At 40.6% G+C, this 23,185-nt stretch overlaps 1 protein-coding gene across 7 annotated transcripts; it reads right to left on the bottom strand.

Annotated features, from left to right (window-relative positions):
• Positions 1-493: 493 nt before the first annotated feature.
• Positions 494-22,157, bottom strand: LOC111857235 (copine-3-like). 7 transcript variants are annotated; one of them, XM_023837877.2, is made up of 16 exons: positions 22,008-22,152; positions 19,785-19,867; positions 8,151-8,282; positions 7,701-7,880; positions 7,429-7,503; positions 6,396-6,467; positions 6,130-6,213; positions 5,916-6,005; positions 5,409-5,507; positions 5,090-5,176; positions 4,895-4,954; positions 4,660-4,793; positions 4,444-4,550; positions 4,235-4,368; positions 2,753-2,989; positions 494-2,399 (listed from the first exon to the last, which is right to left on the bottom strand). In XM_023837877.2, the coding sequence occupies exons 3-16, from the start codon at positions 8,280-8,282 to the stop codon at positions 2,289-2,291; spliced, it is 1,602 nt and encodes a 533-aa protein (XP_023693645.1). In that variant the 5' UTR covers positions 19,785-19,867; positions 22,008-22,152; the 3' UTR covers positions 494-2,288. The 7 variants fall into 7 exon arrangements, with proteins under 7 accessions (XP_023693645.1, XP_023693643.1, XP_023693644.1 ...); XM_023837875.2 differs by lacking the exon at positions 19,785-19,867; XM_023837876.2 differs by lacking the exons at positions 5,409-5,507; positions 19,785-19,867; positions 22,008-22,152 and adding exons at positions 5,565-5,660; positions 16,209-16,349.
• Between the last annotated feature and the right edge of the window lie 1,028 nt (positions 22,158-23,185).

The following is a 23,185-nucleotide window of genomic DNA, read 5'->3' as shown; positions in this document are numbered from 1 at the left end:
GTGAAAGCACAAACGAGACAACAGATGAATTCAACCAAGCTTGATTTGTCATTTAAACAGGACAGGTACATTGGAAGGTCTTTATATATTTCATCTGGCTCATCTTTTTAAATAAACATACACATGGGGGTCACTGTCCACCCAGAGTCCCTGGAGCATCTTTTATGGGGGAGGGCGGGGGGTTAAGGACTTTGCTCAAGGGAGATATGCTCTGTTGAACACGGTTTTCAAACAAGCAACCTTTAAATTACAGTGACAGAGGCCTAGGATCAGCGATCCACACACTGCCACCCGGAAGCATATCAAGCATCTACCAAAACCCAGGATTGAACCAAGGACCTATAGAGCTTCAGGCTAACACTCTCCCAGCTGAGCTATTTAGGCACTCGATAAGACACACGTGACTGAGTCGGGATCCATCTTATTAAGAGTCCTGAAACACAACACATGTGCATCCATAGATGAATCACAAGAGCAAGGAACACACTCAACGTTTGACACTGACCCAGTTTATTTATAGTGGAAAAAATACATAATAAAATCTATATAGTACTGTGCAATAAGGCAGTTTTGATGTCTATAATTGCTTCAGGGTTACTACCAATCAAAATAATGCAGTCACAGCACAATACATTGTTAGAAAGCAGAAATTTGGCATATATGGGCATGTAAGTTAACTGACAAATACCAGAGGATCACCCTGAAACACACAGGGGAAAAGATGTAAAGTTATCAGGGATTATGCTAATTGTGTCCCATTAAAAGGCAAAGTAAAGAGTGTAAAATGCAAAAATGCAAAATGATCCCACATAGATTAGTGAAGCTAAATTTAGGGCTTAACATGGTTTAGAAAAGAGAAAGTGCTGGGCAATCTGACTAGCAATAACCTTTATAAATGTAAAACATTTACACAAAAACACCACAGGGTTATGTCCTGATGTCCCACTAGGGGGCAGCATTTGACACAAAAATTGCTCAATATCCAGAGCGACACCCCCTTTAAAATAAACTTTGGCACAAATTAAGGCTGACCAATATCAACTTATATAGATTAGGAATTCAAACCCCCCTCTCACCACTGAGACAATGCACAGCAAAAGGTAAAAATTTTGTGCAATTAAGCATTTCCAACCTTAGGTTTCCAGCTCAGCTAAGCTATAATTTTGAGTATAAGGCACAAGCAAGTAAAGCATACGTCGAGTTCATTAAGATATTCTACAATCATGCTATATTGATATGAGTGAGCTCAACGGGGAAAAGAAACTGCAAAGACATTACGAGAATCTGAACTAAAGTTTTGTGGGGAAAAAAAGCATCTTACACTGTTTGACAGCTGACAAGAGATATTAGTTGCATATAAATTCTGAGCGGACTAGCAGCTTGTCACCACTTATTAATGATCAGGGCTAGTAGCTCAGTTTCCCATTCTTCCAAAACCACACGCTGGCATACCTTCAAAGTGCTAAAAGTAATTATAACATTACTCTTATTCAGGAGATTACAGGAATAAGAATCAAATCCCTGGCACCAACTGGCTTGTTCTAGAACACAAATGGACCCAACCGATGTCCACCATATGGACAGGAAATATACCGGCAGAGTGGTCATATAATTTCATACATGTAAAAGGCTATTGTAAACTGACCGGTTCAAAACACAGGACATTAATGGGAAACTTCCACAATCTTTGATGCTATGCGTGTCACGGTTAACTGGCTAAAATGTACATTACATAGTCTCTGCATCAACACCACCAGTAAGTGCATGTGAACTACAACTTGTAATGACTTCCCTTAAAGAATGCATTTACACACTATCCTACCAAAAGAACTATTTGACTTGAGTAAGTCGCCAGAACCTCAAACTATTACAATTCACGTGAATTTTCAAAAGACATCCAATGGCTTTCTGTTAGAAACACAGATAGGTAAGAAGGTATACTACTTTTAATAAGATGGCAATCCTGTTTATGTTACACAGATGCAGGCACACATACTTGTAAATGTATTTCCTTATTTTCGCTCTGAACCTAGATCATTTGTATAGCAGGTTTTGGTCTATTGTCTATGTCAGTACTAGTAGGATAAATATGAACTCTGATAAATTGGGTTACATCATTTTCAGTCATAGAGATTCCACATTTTGATAATGGAGGAGTAAACAAAATAAAGACCACAAAGTAAACTAAATGTTGCACCTAGAACTGGGGGTAAAGGCTCAAGTGCTACAAATTGTACTCAAGGTGTAGCAGTGGCACCATCTTGTGGCGGGAAGCAGTCCTGCACGGACTACTTGGTTGGGGGAAGGTTAACGGGAGGAATGTTGAGCATCTTGAAATATGACACCAGTTGATTAGGCACCTCTGCCAGGACACTCTGAGCAAGGGCCTCCTTAGGAGCCTAGAGTGAGAGAGAGAACAGGGGATGTTAGACCAAGACACAGGACTGGGAGAATGTCAGTAAACCAGGGATCAGGGATACTGAATATGGCTCAGAGAGTGAGGGAGCCGGGCCTTGCAGACGGCTCCACTTCCTCAAGAGTAAATCCTTGCCAAGGTATTCATGCTACCAGATTACACTATCAAAAGCTTGAAGATTACATTTTCACATCTACATATATAATGGAAAGTGGAGGAAATGATCACAAACCATATTTAACAATTTCAATATTACAACAGCTGTTTGTGTCAAATAAAGCACAACGAACCAGCATGTAATATAAACACAATGCTATTGACTATCACTAGACCTACTTTGGCAAAATCCCGGAAAGGCACAAACTGCACAATGTCCCTGGCAGCAGCTTCCCCAGTGAGGGACTTGAGGACACCATTATCTCCATCCAGGAACTCCATGGCTTTGAAGTCGGCCTCCCCAACACCAACGATGATGATGGACATAGGGAGACGGGAGGCGCTGACGATAGACTGCCGCGTCTGATCCAGGTCAGTGATTTCACCGTCCGTGATGATCAGCAGTACGAAATATTGCTGTGTGGAGGACACATGGAAAGCACACTGAAGCTCACTCAAGCAGAACTACACAAGGCTCTGCGCAGTAGCGTAGCTTGGAGGTTAGTGTCCTGGCAGGACCAGGGATTGGCAGAGACTTCCTGCATCAGCAGTGCATAAAGGAAAGGAGAACACTGTGGTTGTTTAAGGTGCGGAGTATCCACCACTGTTAAAACAACCACATTATTCTCTTTACCATAATGCACTGGTGCTCATGTGCACAAAGTACATGCGACCCTGTAACATATTGCAAATAACAGATTCCATCTGTGTTCCTCATAAGTACACATTCACATACTTAATTTATACAAGATATTCTCATGTTTATATCCTCCACTCATCATATTGTTATTTTCATGATTTACTTAGTTTTTAAGTTTCCTTGAATATATATAAATAGTATGTAGTTCACCGGTTTGTGATGTTACGTCTCAATCACATGTGCACATGCCAATATGAATTCCTCGTACGTGCAACATACTTGGCAAAATAAAGTGATTCTGATTTGGTATTGGCGATTCCATATATTGCAATTCTGAAAATGGAAATCAGTTCTTCCAACATTTCTTGAAGAAGTTAATTGTGTTAAAAGTGTTTGCTGCTTTTAACATGATTCATCATATGCATTTTAGGTCTACATTTAAAGTAAAGCTTCTTCTTACATTAAAGAGCATTTGTTCTGCTCAGAATTAAAAATGCAGCAAGTGACATGCACACCAAAGTGATCACATTTACAGTATACAGTATGCATGCTATACAGTATGCATGCTATACAGTATGCATGCTATTGTGAACAGGCAGGCCGTGAAAATTAAATCTCAGCCGACAACTTCAAATTGTGAACTGAAAGATGAACAACATGACCCTCTGGAAATCTGCGTTAATGTCAAACAGAGCTTGGGGGTATTCAGCTTTCTAACAGTCATCCAGTTAAAAGAGGGTGTTTCAACTTGGGGTGTGTAGAACAGAAAAACCCCCGAAATCGAAGGCTTGTTGGCATAATTACCCAATTTAAGCAATGCGGAAAATATTCCAGGTTCCACTGTCCCTGAACAAGAATTACTAAAGCCCCCCATAATTCTAAAATTATGAGATTGAACAAATATATCACATACTGCTGACTCTGCACACTGCAACGATCCCTAGCTCTGATCTGGTTGAAAACCCCTGGATGATGGGAAGGGTTATGAAGTTAGAGAGAAGCCAGAAAGGTGAGGGACTCACAGAGGCATTTCTCTGCTGGGCTGCATCTGAGGCAATGCGTGCCACATGGTTTATTATAGGGGAGAAGTTGGTGGGTCCATACAGCCGCACTTGGGGCAGGGCGGAGCGGTAGGCTTCCACAATCCCCTGGACACCTACGTTCAGCCAAACACATGTGGTTAAAAGCAGGATCAATGCAACCTAAAATCCACAACATGAGCTCCCTTTACCTTGACAAAAGGGGCTGCTAGGGTTGAAGTTCAATGGAAACTCGTGAGACACCTGATAGTTTGGAGGTATTTGGGCACCAAATCCAAAGGCGGGAAAGAATTTATCACTGCGGGACAAAGTCAACAACAGTACTAGATCAGAGGAGCAAAGACCACCAACACTGTACTGTACTAATACCAAATATGTAACATTCACAACGTAAGACATGCCCTTACGTGTCATAGTCTTGGACCACCATCCCAACAGACCAGATGGCAGAGAGGTATTGGTTTAGTCCATCTTTACTCATGTAGTGCAGTGAGTCTGGAGAACGTGGATCCCCATTGGACCCAGTGAAGTCAATCCCTACCTGAACATTACATAGAAAACACCCAATTTTCATACTTGCACAAAAGAATATGTAACAGATGTAAAACCTTGCAATGTTATTTTCCAACAAGCAATATTTACTGTAAAATTAATCTGGCAGCCACCCATCACGTAGTCTAGGAACGAGTAGTCTGCTTCAATCTGGGAAACAAGAAAAAGTAGAACAGAACCTTATATATCTTCAACTAAATTTAAAGATGGACTATAACATGCACACATTTTTCTAACACTGAAAACTGTTATAATTGTCACATTTTCTAAAGTACAAATTATTACCTTGCAAGACTTAATTTTTACAACTCCCGAGTTTTTGTAATTCTTCTTCTTCTGTTTCTTTTCAGGATGAATACAGTCAAACGTCACCTTGAGGGGAAAAAAAAAAAGTCCAAATCAAAAATAAAGACCTTCTTTCCATGACAACGTCTGCGCAGGATTAGCAGGCATAAAAAGTTCAGGTATAGAGAAGCAGGGAGTGTAGCAGGTAAGGGGCCTAGTTAAGGTTTCAAGGAAGAATGGTAAAGCTGTAAACATCACAGACTTGTTTCTTAGACATGAATAAGAAACAAATCAAGAGGGCGATGAAACAGGGTCTCACCGGAGAGCCAAGGCTGGCTTTCTGGAGCTCTGTCACATTAGTTTGGAAAATGCCAATAAGATCATGCGAGCCATCACTATCATAATCAGAGCAATGGACCTGCAGGGAGAAGGCATAGAGAAGAGGGATTCAGGGGGGGACTGATCTCTCGCTCACCACGTGATTCTGTGCCTCCAATAGCTGCGCGGAAGTGCAAGTAAACTCTCCTATCATATCTGAACTGGTGTCTTCGTCTTTATCGTAGCAGGCTACCTGCCAGCAAGACACCTGAGGATCAGGCACATGTCTGCAACACGTCAATCTGCCCGATACTTCACATACAAACAAGCCGATTCAACCACAGCATGACATTTTGGAGCTCTGACGACCTGTGATCATACCGTTTCATTATTAGAGTCCTCTACTCATGTAGGATGATTATCAGCTGTAACATAAGCACACTACGTTTACGCTCTTTATATTTGGCTTAGGAAGATGCATTAAGAGAAGAAAAACATGACAGCCTACCTTGATTGGTTTGTTCATGTCGCTGCTGCAGAACGTTTGGAGGGAAACTGTGAACTTTTTCCATGATGGATTAAGATTGTTTTTGATTACCTGAAGTTAGAGGCATCACACAATTGCTTGGTTAACTTCACATAGCAGCTCAATGCCAGGAGAAACATTAAGCTATAGAAGAATATAAATGAAGCGAAGACAAAAAAGACAGAAAGGGTCATACTTCTGTTCTGTGAACAAGCTGCCACTTTCCATCCTCTCCTTGCTTGAAAAACTCCAGGAATGGATCCGACTTCCCAAACAAGTCCTATGGACAGAAGCATATATTCACTGCTGGGAACCAAAGACATATGCATGGAATCTTGCTGTTCTTGAGTGTAATAGTAAATAACTAAAATAAAAAAAAACACATCCATCCAAGTATTAAAACACTTTAAATATTCAGAAATAATTAAAGTTAACCAACTATGGTCCATATCAGCTTGCTACCTTTTTATCAAGGCCTTGGGCTTCAATTTCCAAAACGATCACCCTGTTGTCCTTTATTTCTTCTGCGGTGATCTGCAATACAAACCAACAAATGAGGGACAGTGTCATAAATGCAAACAGGCCCAAGGAACCAGATTTCCCTTGTATTCACCTACAGGAAGGTAAATTACTAACTGCTTTTCTCTCAGGTATATTTTATAATTCGAATCTCACAGAGGCCTATGCACACAGGAGAATGCTCCAGCCAGATAACTTTGCTCAAGAACTACTTCCTGAAAATACCATGAAATGAGAAAGTTGAAAATATTTATTAAAAATTGGGGAAAATGAAACTACAATTATCAGATTTGTCTAATTTATTACTACAGGTAAAATAAATATGTCAGATTCTACAGGAAATGAGTTCTCTTGGCCTGCCCCCTTCCGCCATTTGCAGGCAAGGCTGGCTGCGCATAACCCTGAAACAGTCCTGTCGATGGTCGGTTCCGCCTCATGTGCCTCCCTAACCCCACCCATAACCACAAACCACGACAGCTTCTATGTACGGACACCCTGCACCACTTTGTACATCACATTCATTTTTCTTTGTTTACACTGGGTGCATTGCCTTCACAATCTGTGTTGAGTCTTACATTATCTGTGCACGTTATGCTTCTCTGCTGTTCTACACAAATCTCCCCTTGGGTACAATAAAGTTCATCCGTGCCTCCATCCATCCATATATTTAAAAATTAACATATCCAGGACACCAAACAGTGATAAATTACTGGAGTATGTAGTGGAAAGTCATGGCAAATGCCACACAGACAAGTGTTACTGTCTGATCTCATAGTTGGCACCGTGTCTCATCATTGCATCCGTAAGGGCGGTGAATAAATCAAATGAATAAAAAGAAAACCAAGACTCTTGGATTCCTTACAGATACTGGAGATGACTAGGGAACAGCTACTGAGCACTAGGAGTTTCAAAACATTATCTTATTCAAGTGCATTTCAAGGAAATTATGCTTTCAATGAAGCACGGGAAAGCTGACCGTGATGGTGCCTTTGCCCGCAGGTTTGCCCTTCTTCAGCTGCAGAGGCCTGGTTATCTTCTTGCTCGACACCACCTTAAACAAGAAAATACACTCTGAGCAATCAACGTGTACTACCATCACACTATAATCACTAGCCAGCGAAGTGCCTTTACGTACCCCGTTTACACTGTAACAGCTACTTGAATATAACATACAAATGCCTTCATGGAGATGCTTAAGTGTCTCATGAGAGCTGCAAGACAACAGGGGTAGAGCTCAACTGCTTTTACCTGCCCCAAACTGCATTCAAGCCCGCCGAGATAATCGTCATCTCCGAGGTCGACGGACTTGTTGTCGATGTCATAAACACCAAACTTTAGATTCTGCACCTTCTCGAAATAGTAATCTATGAGCAACTTCTTAGAAAACTCAGGGTCCTGACAGTTCTTGATGCGTTCTGTGCGGTCCAACTACAAGGAAAGCAAAAACAAAATGCTGATTTACCTCCTTACAATTATAATAACTTTAAGTGCTAATGATTCAGCTGGACTTTAACTGTTCATCAATCCTTAAATACATAGAAAAAATGTACATAGTAAACAATGGTAACATTAGCTTTGTCTTAATACATTAAATTGTCATATTTTATGAGACAAATGGTTGTGAAATGCATTCACGTCATCAAGTATTTAATGAAAACCGACATTTCTCGTTGTGCGAGCTCCTCCCAAGCTACAAACCTCGGTCCACTTATCGTCACCCACGCTCTGAAGCAGTACACACAGGGGATCCGATTTGGAGCCAACATCTTTGTCAATAAGGTTGTTGCAGGAGATTGAGAGCTCTACTTTGGTGACGCATTGAGCCGCCATCTGAAAGACAGAAGAAGGGAAAGTTTTAAAACTAGCTTTGAAATCTTCAAAACAGACTACTTGAGTAGAGAAACATTATCTGCGGTAAAAAATTCTAAAAACGACAGAAACAATTCACGTTTACAAATTCACCAATTAATAAATGTGCCAGATAGTATTTAAGTCGAACGATTTAAGAAGAACAAACAAATAACTTTCTCCGTCTGTTTGTATCCCTAAAGAATAGCTATAGCGGGCGTGGTTTTTGCTTTTCAAGCGCATAAAATCTCAATCTTACTAATTACCTTAAAGTTTCAAAGCGTCCCATTTTGCCCAAAACTACAGATAAAGTAAAATGGCCATCAAGCTGTTCCAACGGTTTTATTACACTCTGCCATTTTTACACAAGCAGCTCATAAAACGGGCCGATTTCATTTTGAGCACTACTCTTAAGTCTTAGAACTTCCATTGCGGCGTGCACAAACAGCAAATGCATATGCAATAAACGTCGATCGATACGAAAATGTTGGCCATCAAATTAAGCATACCTTTTGAAACGTAAGCCTTTAAGTCTGCTTGCAGAAAGAAGCACAGACAGCGACTGCACGCTTCCCTTCCCCAGCAGTACACAGACACTCCGCTCCGATCAGCCCGAAAGGTGTGGCAGTCATACAGACGGAAATGCCGCACGGCCCGGTGATTGGCCAGAGAGCTCGAGAAGGCGCCTTCCTATTAGACAAGCGAGCTGTCAATCACAGTGCCGACCCGCAGTGCGGAGAGAAAACCAGCTCTTCCTCAAAAGCGACGCTATTTTACCGACTTTCCGATAGTGCGGCGAAAAGCATCAAATATGCTCTGTAGTTTAAGCAGCTTTTCATCAATGAATGGCGGTGCATGAAATGAAAAAGAAACCTTAACGAATGCGCCCGCTACACTGGGTGAAAACTAAGCTATCCGCCGCAATACAGCATACCACGGAAACATCACCAGTGCCTTCCCAAGTTACGTATAACCACCTAGAGCTTCATCTAAACTTACACACGTTTATTGAAGCAATAAAACAAAATGCGACGGTACGCACAAGCAAGAATTAGCACCGTCAGATAAAAGATAAACTTTCAACTGCAATTAAGCAGATGTGACGAGACACGTATGAGTCAGCCAGAAAGTAATATGTGAAAGAGAAATATGAAGTAACAGCACTTGTCTCAACATGAAATTGCACAAATACTGACTCATAATTAAGAAAATATTTTACTGGTTAAATATGAAAAGGCAGCTTATATGTGCGCATAATTTAACACATTTAGTGGGTGGGGAGACAGCAGGAAACGATCTGACGTATATTTGGAGCACCATTCAACTCAACCCGATCCGATCTTGTTCTATATTTTGCAAACGAGGTCTGTATTTCAATAAATCAGCTTTAATAACAGGGACAACCCTACTTCACTCAGCTCATATGAACAATATTATCGATATCAAGCGAGGGGAAATTTCCGTACGTACATGGCAAATCGCATCAGAATTTTACCAAACTGGAGACAGCAATACGTTTGACGCACTCGAGTATTAAAAGATGTTTTCAATTGTACGTTTGACTTAAAAAAGGGTACATATATTTACTCTTCAAAGTAACGGTTAAGAAATCAACAATACAGGCTGCGGGCCAGCAATAAAGCTAAGTGATTTATTATTTCCTAAACAGCATTCCAGTACCGACTTCATTCGATTCTGCGCAGTGCTTAACAGTATTATGTCCGGTAAACTCCAAGCTGTGAAACCCAAAACCTGAGACCAAACCTGTACCAAGAACCATGACATAAAGCAATCGAGGGAACCTGTGCAGGACTCCTGACCTCATAGCTCAGCTATGATTAATGTTACCCCAAACCACCGACAACTCACATCACAACTTGGACTTCTGGGATGCCTGTCATACCAATCATTCATTCAGCCCAGTAAAAAAAAAAAAAAAAGTATGTCAAGCTTTCATTTACTTAGTTTCTTCGTCTCTGGATTAGGCTATCAAATGCTGACACAGAATGAGTATTTATATAAACAATTTCATATACTTTATTCCACATATGAACCAACAAAAGCTAATAGACACCATATATGAATACTTTTCTTCTGTAGTTGAGTCCAGAACTGAAGTACATACAGTATTTCTATATTACTGCCCACTTGAAAATGATGTTTGTGACTTCTCTATCTTTGTACTGCTAACATCGATTTAAGGCACACAGAACTTTACAGTCTTATTCTCTGCAGACAGATTATCTTGTAAAGCAATGCAGACAGAATGTTTTGCAGAATATTACAGCACCCCAACTTGTTTGGAATGTGTGCCTGGGAACATTTTTGTCAATGATCCAGTTCTTCAGTGCCTAAGACATCTTTACTCATATGTAGAAAATCAGACTGGAGCAATTTAAAGGTTTATTTTGCACAGGGCCGTGCTTGTTACCGATAGCAATCAACAGTCATAGCTGGCAGACCAGATGCATTAATATCATGTGTGCTGTACAAAAAAGAACTCGGAAATGGACATGAAAAATTACCCATTAGGGCAACCGGATGTTACAGCATGACAAGCAATTCTGTATCATTTTGTAGAAAAATGAACATTGCAACAATTCACCTGAACGAGAAACTTACACATTGGATCTTTATACACCAGACAAAATTATACGAGGAGCAAATTAAGAGAGAAAAATACAAAATTTGCAACACAGCAAACAGCAAACCGCTTCAGCATAAGTGCATTCGACAGCAAGTACAATGCAACATGGGTAGTGATAACTTAAGCCAGTGCACTTACCTTAACCGAGCAGCTTTCTGTAGGCTCCAGTATAACGTGCAGTACTATCATTCTGGCAAATCTCAGTTCCCAACACTGCTTAAGAAGCTCACCAAGCACCAGTCCAGCAAAGCAGCACAGAACAGCTTCAATGTGAAATAAGCCAAATACCGAGAGCATCATCACTGCTTTATACTACATATCAGTGTTTCCTTAGGACCCACCCATGTGAAAACACTACAAACCAACCACTGCAGCACTGCCTTGACAAGCACTTGTAAACTTTAAAATTACCACGGTTTAGCCATCAAACCCACAGCATTGATCCAGACATGAAAAAGTACTATTGCACTCCAAAATAACGAGCCTCTACTCAGGCCTCCATGTAAAATGAGTCTTGTATACATTCAGCATCATGAAGTGCTTGTACATAGTAGTCTCATATATAAATGTGTTAAAGTTACTGAAAATACATCTAAAAGAACATTTGGTTGATAGCGGTATTTACAGTACTGACAACAAAAAACTATTAGTAGAGAACCCTTAAATATGTAGAAATGTTAACAGTGCTTTAATCTGACTGTACCAAGAAACAATGTCGGTGGCACAGTAATTCCAGGGTTTGACAGGAAGAGAATATGCTCCTTTAAATATTTTGAGAATGTCAGTTTCTGAAATTATGCTGCACAAAGTAAAGCATACATCTGACAACATATAAAAGTGGTTTATTTTGCCAGATTATCGTCCAGATCTTAGACATAAAACATTGGTGTTAAGGGTAGCCGAAGCCTGAATTTTCAGTTCAACCATGTCTGTCATTTAAAATCCACGAAATGTCAAAATCCAATCAAGTAACTTTTCTACGGCATAGAATGCCAAACAGACGCCACCTGCTCCTTATTTAAGGTGGTATATAAATATATTAAATAATCATTCAAGGTATTGAGGATGCAAGCCAGCCAGCCTGCATGTTTAATATGGAGATGGTGACAGATGTATTAAGCCCAAAATCCACACTCAATTTTGTGTCTGCATTCAGTTCTTAAGCAATATTCTTAGCCTAAAACTTCCCATAAATATTAGCATTGATTAAAGAACCCTAAGAAACACATCTAAATTAACTAAATTAACTAAATTACATTTAACAGCTAGGGATCTAGTAAACAAGTAAAGCATGTGTCCATACAAATGCATGAACTCCACAGAAAAGTTTATCCATTCTCAGTGCTAAAAAAAAAAAAAACCCCTAAGAAAAAATAAGACAACCCTGAGTTCTTCAGTACTGGTTCATTTGTTGAGTGCCAAAGTGAAGCATGGGTTTGTTAATATGAGTTGTCTGACCAAATGTGTTTCCTCAAACTACGTACTCACCGACTTTGCCAGAAAATTTATCAAAACAGGTAGGTGGAGGCAGAAGGGGGTTTAACTGCACAATAAACTCTGTTGATTCTTACTATCACACCTGAAACTTGTATGCTAGAGAGGAGTCATGCCAAACAAATGCTTTATTTTTCCTTCAAAAGCCAATAATAGCAAGCAATAAAAAGGCACAAGAGAAACATACAATGTCTTGCAGGATCATTATTTTAGGAACGCCATTTTTATTGACAAAATATGTAAGCCGAACAGTATATATACAACTGCAAAATAAAAGTAAGTGTGCTGGAGCGTCACAGTCAAGTCCAGGTAAATGAAAGTACAATTAATCTGGGTTCAACAACACAGAAGCATCCCGAAGAGGAACTACATCATAGAAAACAAATACTCACATTTTGAGAACATAGTGTATTTGGAAATGGCTTGCAAAATCAAGACGTGGCAGGGGTGCTAGCACTTCTACACACCGTAGTCTTCTGATGTATGCAACACAATTAAATGGAATAAAATCAATTCCTTAACAAAATCTTTATGGTTCTGCAGGTATTGCGATGCATTCAAAACATTAGCAGTGACCACGTTGACATGGCATTTAATAATCCGGGAGAAAATAGCATGGAGGGGGAAAAAAAAAACAAGCAAAAGGTTCAACCCAGACATTTTGCCCTTGCACCGCACACACCCCAGGAACAGCAGTCCTTGGTGCACATACCATTAATAAATGTAGGCAGAAGCACAGGTGAAGAATATGAAATGTAAGATCTACAGCAGAAATACAAATACACAAAACTGTCACGGCGTTTTCAAAAAATAATATCACATGCTTCTCAATAAAAAGGAAAAATGTCAGCACATCTATTACAGTCAGAATCTAACCTGGGGCCCAAACCATTTTTTTTTTTCTTTTTTAGGATCTTTATATATATTTACTAAAAATGATTTGACTCTTTACAGTACGACAAGTAACTCACATCTCTCTGCTACAAGCAAAAAAACTCTCGCATACCATATAAGCATACCTGGTTCTTAAACGGATGCAATGACTTTCCTTCACTAATCAAAAGCCTGAATGCTTTGGTAGAGGAACAGACATTCACTCATCTGTTAGTATTAAATGAAACAATCAATGTTAAGTTTTCACCTTGGTTTTAGTAAAACAGAGTACATTGCACTGTTTCTGTTCCATCATCTACAAAAACCAGCGTAATGCCAGGACACCTAACCTAACGTTATCTTTACTTTCCGTGAGCCAATAGGCCTATCATTAAGATCCAAGACTGCAGACATGGCCTCATCATGTGACTCAAATGCAACCATCGCCTCACCAGTAGGCATGCCTTTCTCACTGTACTGGAGGCACACCGAGCCAGGCAACACCTGATAACCATAGAAAAAATCAAGTATCTCATCAACCGTGACTGTGAACGGCATGTTTTGGATCTTGACAATTGTTGGCCGTTGGCTACCTGGGCCTCCGCTTATACCAGAGGGGCCTCTCATTGCTTCAGACCCTGGAGCAAATCCAGCCTGGGCACCACCCGCCCTGCCCTGTCCGCCACCCCGAACTGGGTGCGCACCACTCTTTCTGGGCCCATTATCAAAAGGCGGAATACCTCTCATGCCATCAGGCCCAAAGCCAGGTGGGCCACTGTTACCACCAGGTCCAGGTCGGAAGCCAGGAGGCTCTAGCACTGGACCAGGTAAGTGACTAGCAACCATTGGTGGAGGAACATTCAGTGGAACCTCTCCTAAGGCACCTGCTATTGGGGGCATGGGGGGTGGTGGACCCCCAAGACCATTTCCAGGCCCACTGAAAGGGGTAACAAAAGGGGGTCCATTATTTAAACCACCTACGCTGTTTCTCAAGAAGGAGTACTCATCCCCTGCCATGGTAGGATAGGCATGGCTTGAGGTGTGGCCGGGAACGTGTGTCTGGACATTCCCCTGACTTTTTTGTCCCCTCTTCACCTGTGGTGGTGGGTTTCTTTCGATCTCTTTCATTTGGTCGAAGGTCACCAGGTGTACAAAGGCATCTCTCCCATTCAGTTTCTGTCTGTGGAGCCTTTCTGCTTTGAGCGCCTCCTCTTCTGACCTGAACTGTACTATGGCTTGACCAAGACCGTTACCATTACCGTCAACAAGAACTTTGAGGCTCTCTTCAAACAGCTGGATCCCCTCTAAGAACAGACGGACATCTTTCTTGGACACATTGTACGGAATATTTGAGATATGTGCACATGTCCTGGAGCCTTTTCCCCCACCTTCCAACGAGCTGCCTTTCTGGTCACCTTGAGAACCCTGCATCCTTTTTCGGATAATGTCAATCTTTTCAAACATGCCTTTCTTGGTGATCGGGTGAACCTGTATGAATCTGCTGCCCATAAACTGCATGTGACAACTAAGGGCAACCTTGTAATCATTTTCATTCCTAAACTCAACAAAACCTTCTCCAGTTGCTCGGCCATTTGGTCCATAAGCTATGTAAATACTATCTTCTATAATGTCCAGGTTTTTGAAAAAATCAAATATCTGCTTATTCTCTACTTCATATGGCAGTCCTTTCAAATAGACACAGTATTCCTGTTTGTGGGGAGAGCGAGATCTGGCCCGCTCACGGCCAGAGGGTGATTCCGAACTGGAACCTGTGCGACGGTGCTGGTCATGGTCAGTGCTGCTTGCGTGTTTGTCCAACCCTTGACCTCCACTTGTGCTGCTTACTCCGCCTGAAGCAAGCCACTGCCTCTCCGTCACAGGCGTCATGTCGACATACCTCTGACCTATCATTCCATTGTTTCTTTTAAGAGCTTCGAAAGTATCCTGGGGTGTAAAAAACTTCACCAATGCCTTACCATTGCTCCTGCCAAGATGGTCCCTCAGAAAACGTACCGAGTCCACTCCCAGGCCCTGGAAGAAGTCCCTGACATCCATTTCAGTAGCAGAAAATGGCAGGCCTTGGAGGTGTATGTACAACTCATCTGGACTGACACCAGTGGACTTCAAAGGAGCCTGGATATTCAGGGGGCCTAGTGGGTTCAGAGGTCCGAGGAACATATGGCTCGGGTTGCCAATAGATAACGGAGGCCCTGACCCACTTAACCCACTGGTCACAGGACCAACTGGGGGAGGAACACCTGGGTTGAAGGGGGGCAGAGTAGATATGTGCGGCATGTGAGTCATAGGTGGAACAGGGGGCACAGGAGTTAAGGGCGTGACAGCAGGAACTGGCGGCAAACTGGACACTGGTGGCGGCACTGGCATTGGTGGTATGGAAGGCATGGGTGGTAGAGATGGTAAAGTGGGCAAAGGTGGTATAGGGGGCGGAACAGAATTCAAGGTGGACATGGCTGTTGTCATAGTGGATCCCATGGTAAGACTGGGACTGCCGAAGTTGTTGCTGAAGCTCGGGGGCATGCTCGCCATGCTGGTCGTTGTAAACGTAGATACATTTTTGTTGCTCACAACAGATTCGTGTATGGAGGAAGTAGTGGTGACGGTGGTTGGTGAGGGGTTGCTGAACCCCGGCATGGTAGTCGGCAAGCTAGATCTCCCACTTCCACCACTGCTAACTGGTGGCCCAGACCTACCATTCCCTGCAGGTCCCTCCGAGTTACCAGTCTCGAAACGCCTGCGACTAAGCTCGATCATGTTCTGCATTTCGGTCTTGCTACTCAGCAAAAGTGACACCTTAGACCCCTTAATTGTCCCCCCGGTACGCATCATGCCGAGCCTTGCGTCTTCGTCGGTGGCGAAAACGATAAAAGCCTCACCATGTTCACCCCCTACAATATGCACGCCACCATCCGGAATGGTCAATCCAGAGAAGAAATGGCGAATGTCCATAGTCCCCGCCACAATGGGGAGACCTTGCAGGCGGATGACCACAGCCATGCTGAGGCGTACCAACACACACCTGCAGGCAAAAGAAGGTAACGTCTGTGTGAGGCTACAGTCAGCAAAAAAATACAATATAACAAAAAAAAAATAAAACTATTCCAGTCATACCACATGGCAGTCAGAATAAAGCACCCTTGAATCCCAAATGCACTTTGGAGGGGGCTTATTCACACAGAGCACCAACAAAAATTCCCAATATACCAATCACCAGCTACCAACAACTATTAAGCAAACCACCTTACATCGCCTCAGGACCATGACTTCAAATGGCTTTATAAAAGACTGAGCATCGTGGTCTTCAAACTTCCACTCAACAGTAGGGGAGACTGTTTACAGAACAACACTGTATAATAGGCTTAATCTGATTTTTTTTTGTGGTAAAACAAACACAAAATAAAGGCAAAGACCTGATATGGAGAAGGAAAAAACAAAAATTCCAAAATACTAGCTTCACATCACTGAAGTCTTAAGTTCAATTTACACCATAAGGATCAAATGGCCAAATAAGTGTCACTTGTAAATTATGACACACAATAGGCATTGCTGGATAGAAACATTTCTGCAAATCCATAAATATATTAAATGTTTTCTATATGATTTATACCCCAGTCCTATGCTATCAGCTCTTCAATAACAGCATAGCCTTCCAATGGCCAATCTGAGTTATGAACAAGATACATCTCTGTCTTTCAAATGCACTTGCTGGAGTTTATGACCAAATGACCACCATACAAAAGCAGAAAACACACACTCTCAGCTATACAGTTTAGGTTAACCTAGGGCTGGGCAATATGACAAAATATTTTATCGCAATACTCTTTCATGTCAGTTGAAATTGTTAATTATTATGAATTCATTCACGTCATTATTTCTTTACTTCGAGGCTGTTTTAATATTCCCTTAGGCTTTCCCTTAAACAGATTCAGAACAAGTAAGATTAGCACAAATTGAATAGACTGCAAAGAAATCTATTTTCTGTAAATCAATCATACAAAACATACTGTTTTGTCATAGGGTGTATCAATAGAAAACTGACAGTGAGGTTTGTTGCTGGGCTTTTTATCCGACTGCCTAGCCGCTTGTTCCCAGGGACGGGTTAGACATTGCTGGTGTTTGTGACTTTCTCTAAGTTATACTGGTTGGCAATGCTTCAGGCGGTGAAATAAGTCTGTAGTAATTCCAGTTTTAGCTGGCCAAGTATTCCGCACAGTTTACAACAGGCCTACACAGCGCCAGTCTGTTACGTGTCGGGCTTTAAATAGCCACAGTACTTCCACACCACCGCCATCTTTTTACCTTGTTTATCCACAATATCTCCCTTTTAAAAGATGCTTTGGCTGCTGAGCTGTTGCCTTTCTCACAGACACTTGAAGTTTCCTTGGAGGGAGCGCTCATCTCTTCCATGACTCAAATGCATCAAGGATTAAGGACACCACTACTGAAATATCAATTATTTCGACCTGAATACAGTCATAATCAAAATGAAACAATGTTAAAGTATCATTGTCTTCATGGTAATTTTAATTTAAACTACATGAACATGTGTTAAGGATGTGCGCATCAATACTGGAATATTGATTCTTTTTACCTGAATGTTTCATTGTGATCATGATTTTTAATTTTTCGATTTAAACATATTAAATGTTTATATGATTTCATTTGTCAGTGACCCCTCCTCCAGCGCAAAACTTTATTGCCAGCAGCCCCTGAGGCCGGGCTGGGATGAATACTGAATGCCAGTATTTGATCCCGGCCCGACCTCAAGGGCTGCTGGCAATTAAGTGATACCAACCTTGGTATTACTTGGAATCGAACTGAAAAGAAAATCAGTGGTATCGCACAACCCTGACATGAATTACCAAAACAGTAGCATGTAGCATGCGCCGCTTAGTCAATTAACCTGGCAGAATGCTTGCTGTCCCAGGCAAGTTGTGTCGCTGGTTCTTAAAAGACTACCATAAAATTGGTTAGAATTGTGTTTGTTTCTGTGATGTTTCAGGCTGATGTGTACTGTCAAGCTATGTTCCTTATCAACAGTTGATCAAAGTTTCTGTTTTCTTATCTTTTAAACTGTATATGACAATAAGTTTATATATGGTGTATAATCACCCAGCCCTAGATTAACCAGTAAAAACATGCTATATTATCATACTTCATATACATTATACCAAAAAATTATGCAGGAACAATGCTGGTCCTGGTAGATCCCTGAGTAAGCTGATTTTCCTCCCAGGCTGTAACAAAATAATACAATATATGCACATACACACACACACACAATGAGTGCATATTGCCACTCAAGTCTTTCCTGTATAAAATGTGCTAATTTGTTCATACCTAATTTGGTGAATATAAGAATTATACAAACATGCACAGCAACGTGGTTAAAAATTGCATGTTAAAAACAAATACTCTACTAGTTCAAGTACTTTAAAGTGAACACCAAATTCATAAAGATGCTTTAGCTTAAGGACAACACAGCTGAATCAGTCATAATTAAGATAAGAAACCGGCACACAAGGGGCTTTTCCAAAGCAGAATTCTGAATCCCAGGTCTACACTACCCAGACACATAACATGGACAGACTTCAGAGCTGTTTAAACCAAAACTCCTAATTACATTTTTACAGAATAATTTAACATATTAATGAAACTGCAGACCACCGGAACAGAGTGCTGTGTTACAGCAGTAAAAAATAGCAGACTTTCGCTTAAAATCTGCACAGAAACTTCATATTCGATGCCGCTCTTGCTCAGTTTTGGCGGGGGGGGGGGGGATTGGGGGGATATTGTGCAACAGATTATCTGGTGGAGAACTCACTATGAATTAAGATTACACGCACAAAAATAGGTCCCTGATAGCTTATATCACAGAGTCAATATTGTGATTAGGCCGAATTGTTAAATTGCAATTCAGGTTTGTCATGATTTACTTTTCGCACTGATTTATAATTTACTGCAGTACCATTAAACAATGGCAGTTAATGTTAGAAAAAATGTCGAATATATATTTTTCTTCATGTTTGCCATTTTAAAAACAAATGTGCATTTCATGTATGCACAAAAAATGCAGTTTATACAACTGCGAGTTGAAATATGAAGCGACTTTATTCAAGATACTAATTCACCCTTGGTAGTTAAAGGTTATTAATGTCTGCTAATTAAATTTCTTAAGTTTTAAAATTTTAGTAGTTCCACGATTTCAGTATTGGAGTATTAACCAACAGGATACAATGGAAATATCACGATGCATTGAATCGTGACATTGGTATCATGATGAGTATTGCATCAGGGGCTAGTTGGCTATACCCAGTCCTATTATACACTGACATTTAATTAATAATGCATTGCAAATTGTACAGAGAAATCTACTGACGGAACCTGCTGTCTTAGTTGTCAGTGGAGTGGCTTAAATGAATGAAGTACAGGGCCGTTTCTCAAAAGCTTACCTGTGTTAAGTGGTGCTTCGTTATAAGTTGCACAGGATACCCAAGTCAATCCTGACGGCAAGCAATTAAAACCCAACTCTAGACTGTAACAAAAAAATAAGTAAATGGAAGCAGAAGTCATGAATGCAGGTAGCAGGCAAAACTGATGTAGGCCCATTGTGCACCATGTAACAAGTCAAACTCTATTCAGCCTCAGAAGTCCCAATATTCAGCACCAGAAGTCATACACAGAAAGTGTGGTACACTGACATCAGCATGAGAGCAGAACATTTTCAGAATGAATGCTTTGCCAGAAGCCAAAAGCAGGCAAAAACAATTAAAATTCATCTGACAAAAAACATGCATTTTTCCAAAACGTTTTTAAAAATCCCATTGCATATTTGATAAACCCGAAAAAGCAAAACAGAACATGCTCATTTTAGAAGTCAAACTCCCATTTCTTATTTAAACAGGATTAAACATAGAGAAATAATTATTAATTCCATATGCATAAGATGTTGCTCTAAATTCAATGCAACACAGAACTTCAAACAAATTAGCGGGATTTCTTCAGCAGGTTACAGGCATGAATCATGTTCGAACTGTGACTATTCATATTCATGCTAGGGAACAAATAAGCATAGCAGCTTCCAGTCACACAGTGAATTTTGTTTTTCTTTTCCGCAAAAATAAAAAATAAACAGTTCCAAGTCGTTTCTTTGGCATTCAGTATATAAGATACTCATATTAAACAGAAGCTTGCATGCTGATACTCCTTAAAAAGCAATAATACACAAGGACTATCTACCTGTAATAGAAACCATACAACAGCATCTATGAGAGCAGTGGAAAAGCATGGGCAGAATACAGTTTCATAATTAGACACTATATAGAATTTTTGACCAACTCAACCAAACAACCCAGTTCTCACAATGGAGATGCCAGCAAATCAATCAAAGCAACTGGGGTATCCAACATGAACTACCACCTCTGGAGAACCATTCAAACTTCTCTCAACCCAAACTATAGACTGGTCATTCAATTTGTGAATTACGTGGATTTTATGTGATGTGGTTCAAATGTACAACCGTTCAACCGGAAATGCATTTATTTGCATAGCAAACCAAAATTAAAAACCAAACCTACTGATCCACGACACTCAAACCACTTCAGAGAAAGGAATACATTGGACGATTTGCACCCCAATATCTTAAAATCAAACCAAAACAACCCTCACAAGAAACTGACTTCAAGAAGAAATGACATCATGTTACCCAAAACGAGAAGAACGTTTAAAATTGGATACGATTCTACTAAACTCCATCGTTGCTTTTCCAAACATCCTATGCAATCATATCCCCAAAAATAAGTGAGCCAAAAATCCAAACATTTTTCTCGGCAATGCACACAAAAACCACCCATATTACAAGATATCAAAAAACAGAGGAAGCCATCAGGGACAAAAAGCAAAGGCAGAACCCAGCCCCTTTTCTCTCAAATGAGAATTATAAGTACAAACATAGCGCACATGTGAAGAATCTTAAATACTTTGAATTTCAGCGGTGCTCCCATGAAAATTAAGCAGAAAACATTACTTCGTAATTTCAATTCAGTTACCATCACATTGCAAAATAACCGTTAATTAAAAAAACAGCACAATTCAAAGCACAGAAAGGAAACGCAACAGGAATATTTTACCATTTATATTGGCAGCCTAGAGACAGGAGAAATGCCCTGCCACTAACTTCGAGCAGACGTGAACAAAGATGGGGGTTACCCTTGCAGACTACCCACTGATAACAATGGAAAATTGTGAAGACCCTATCCAGCTGACAGCCACCCCTTTCATGCATTCCGTATATTGCACAAAAGGGAAACGATTCAAACAAACACGGTTTAAAGCAGCACCGCTTTTCTCTTTAAAGTTACTTTGTTGACTCGGTCAAAATGGCGCTGAACCAGACAATACAGGTCAGTTCTGCATCGCCAAATACAAAAGCAAATTCCACTAATGGCACTGGATAACACCAGCATAACACTAGCCAGCACTGTAATTTACACTCATACACATACTATACGAGATCATATGCAAAACACACTGATTTCCACCCTAGTAACATTCAATAAAAACAGGCCCAATTTAAAACTATGGTGTCTCCTCTGAGTCTCTAACCCTAAAGGAGTGTGATCGTACTGTTTTGCCATACGAATCTTGCTGTAAATTCTGTGCTTTGATGTCCTTACCCAAAATATCTGCACACAAACAGATTTAATTTAATTTAACGAGCCGATGGCCGGCGCTCCTGCCCCCCTTCCTGGCTCCTCTCCTCCCGCAGCGCAGCAATACAAAATGTCCGCCCTGACGGTGGCCTGAACGGAGCCGTAACACCAGGCGCTCCGTGACATCACTGACTTTCGCGAATTTGAGCCAATAGACTGAAAGGACGCGCAAATTTACACTTTAAAAAAACATTTACTTCAAGTGCCAGGTCTGCTTTTTCCAAGTCATTTTTATAATTCCCCGTTAAATACGTACGGTAACGCTGGCTGAAGCGTTTGAATATAAAATCTTTCTCAGTTTGTCATATCACCCCTTATATAAATAAATAACGTACTTCAGAAGATATATTAAATACAGTACCATATTTTATTCAGAAACAACGCATATCTGAATTTTATATTTCCATTACACTGTACTAGTTATTTGATTGAAAAATATGATAGAAAAAAAAGAAAAAAACAGTACAAGCAATGTACAACGACGGCAACAATAATGACATAGTCCAAATAATACAAGTACACAGTGATGCAGAACACTGCTAATAGTTAAGACTGTGCAAACAACAGAAACATTGCAGTGCAAATGTGCAATTTTTTATCAGCATTTATATGGTAGGCAGGAGCTGAGAAGCCTGATAGCCTCGGAGAAAACGTTGCTGCAGACTCTGGTGCAGGTGGACCGAATGCTCGGGAACCTTTTTACAGATGGAAGGGGGGTGAAGAAATGCTATGATGCATTGTTGCTGCAGCGTTTGTTATATTGTTATATATGGCCATGAGAGTGGGTATATATATACTGTGTATATATATATATATATATATATATATATATATATATATATATATATATATATATTCCTGTGATCTTCTCTGCTGTCCTCATTATTTGCTGTGGGATGATGTAGCTGCTTAAGATGCTCTCTATGGTTCCTCTGTAGAAATCTTTGAGTACTCCAGAGGGGATGTTTGATCTTCTCAGTTGGTGGAGGAAGTGTAGGCACCGCTGTGCCTTCCTTGTCTGATAGGTGATGTAGTTGGTCCTGACGGGGTCATGTGATACGTGTACTCTGAAGAACTCAGTGCCTTTCACCACTTCCATAGTTGAGTTGTTGATGGTCAGTGGAGACTGTCTTCCGATATTG

Source organism: Paramormyrops kingsleyae, chromosome 8 (genome assembly GCF_048594095.1).
Source record: "Paramormyrops kingsleyae isolate MSU_618 chromosome 8, PKINGS_0.4, whole genome shotgun sequence".
Lineage (NCBI taxonomy): Eukaryota > Metazoa > Chordata > Actinopteri > Osteoglossiformes > Mormyridae > Paramormyrops > Paramormyrops kingsleyae.
Note: the sequence above shows the minus strand (reverse complement) of the source record. Positions and strands in the feature narration are given on the sequence as shown.

What these genes read in the sequence shown, in the direction of transcription:
- LOC111857235 (XM_023837871.2), bottom strand. Translation starts at nt 16,329, where the DNA reads ATGGCTGTGGTCATCCGCCTGCAAGGTCTCCCCATTGTGGCGGGGACT.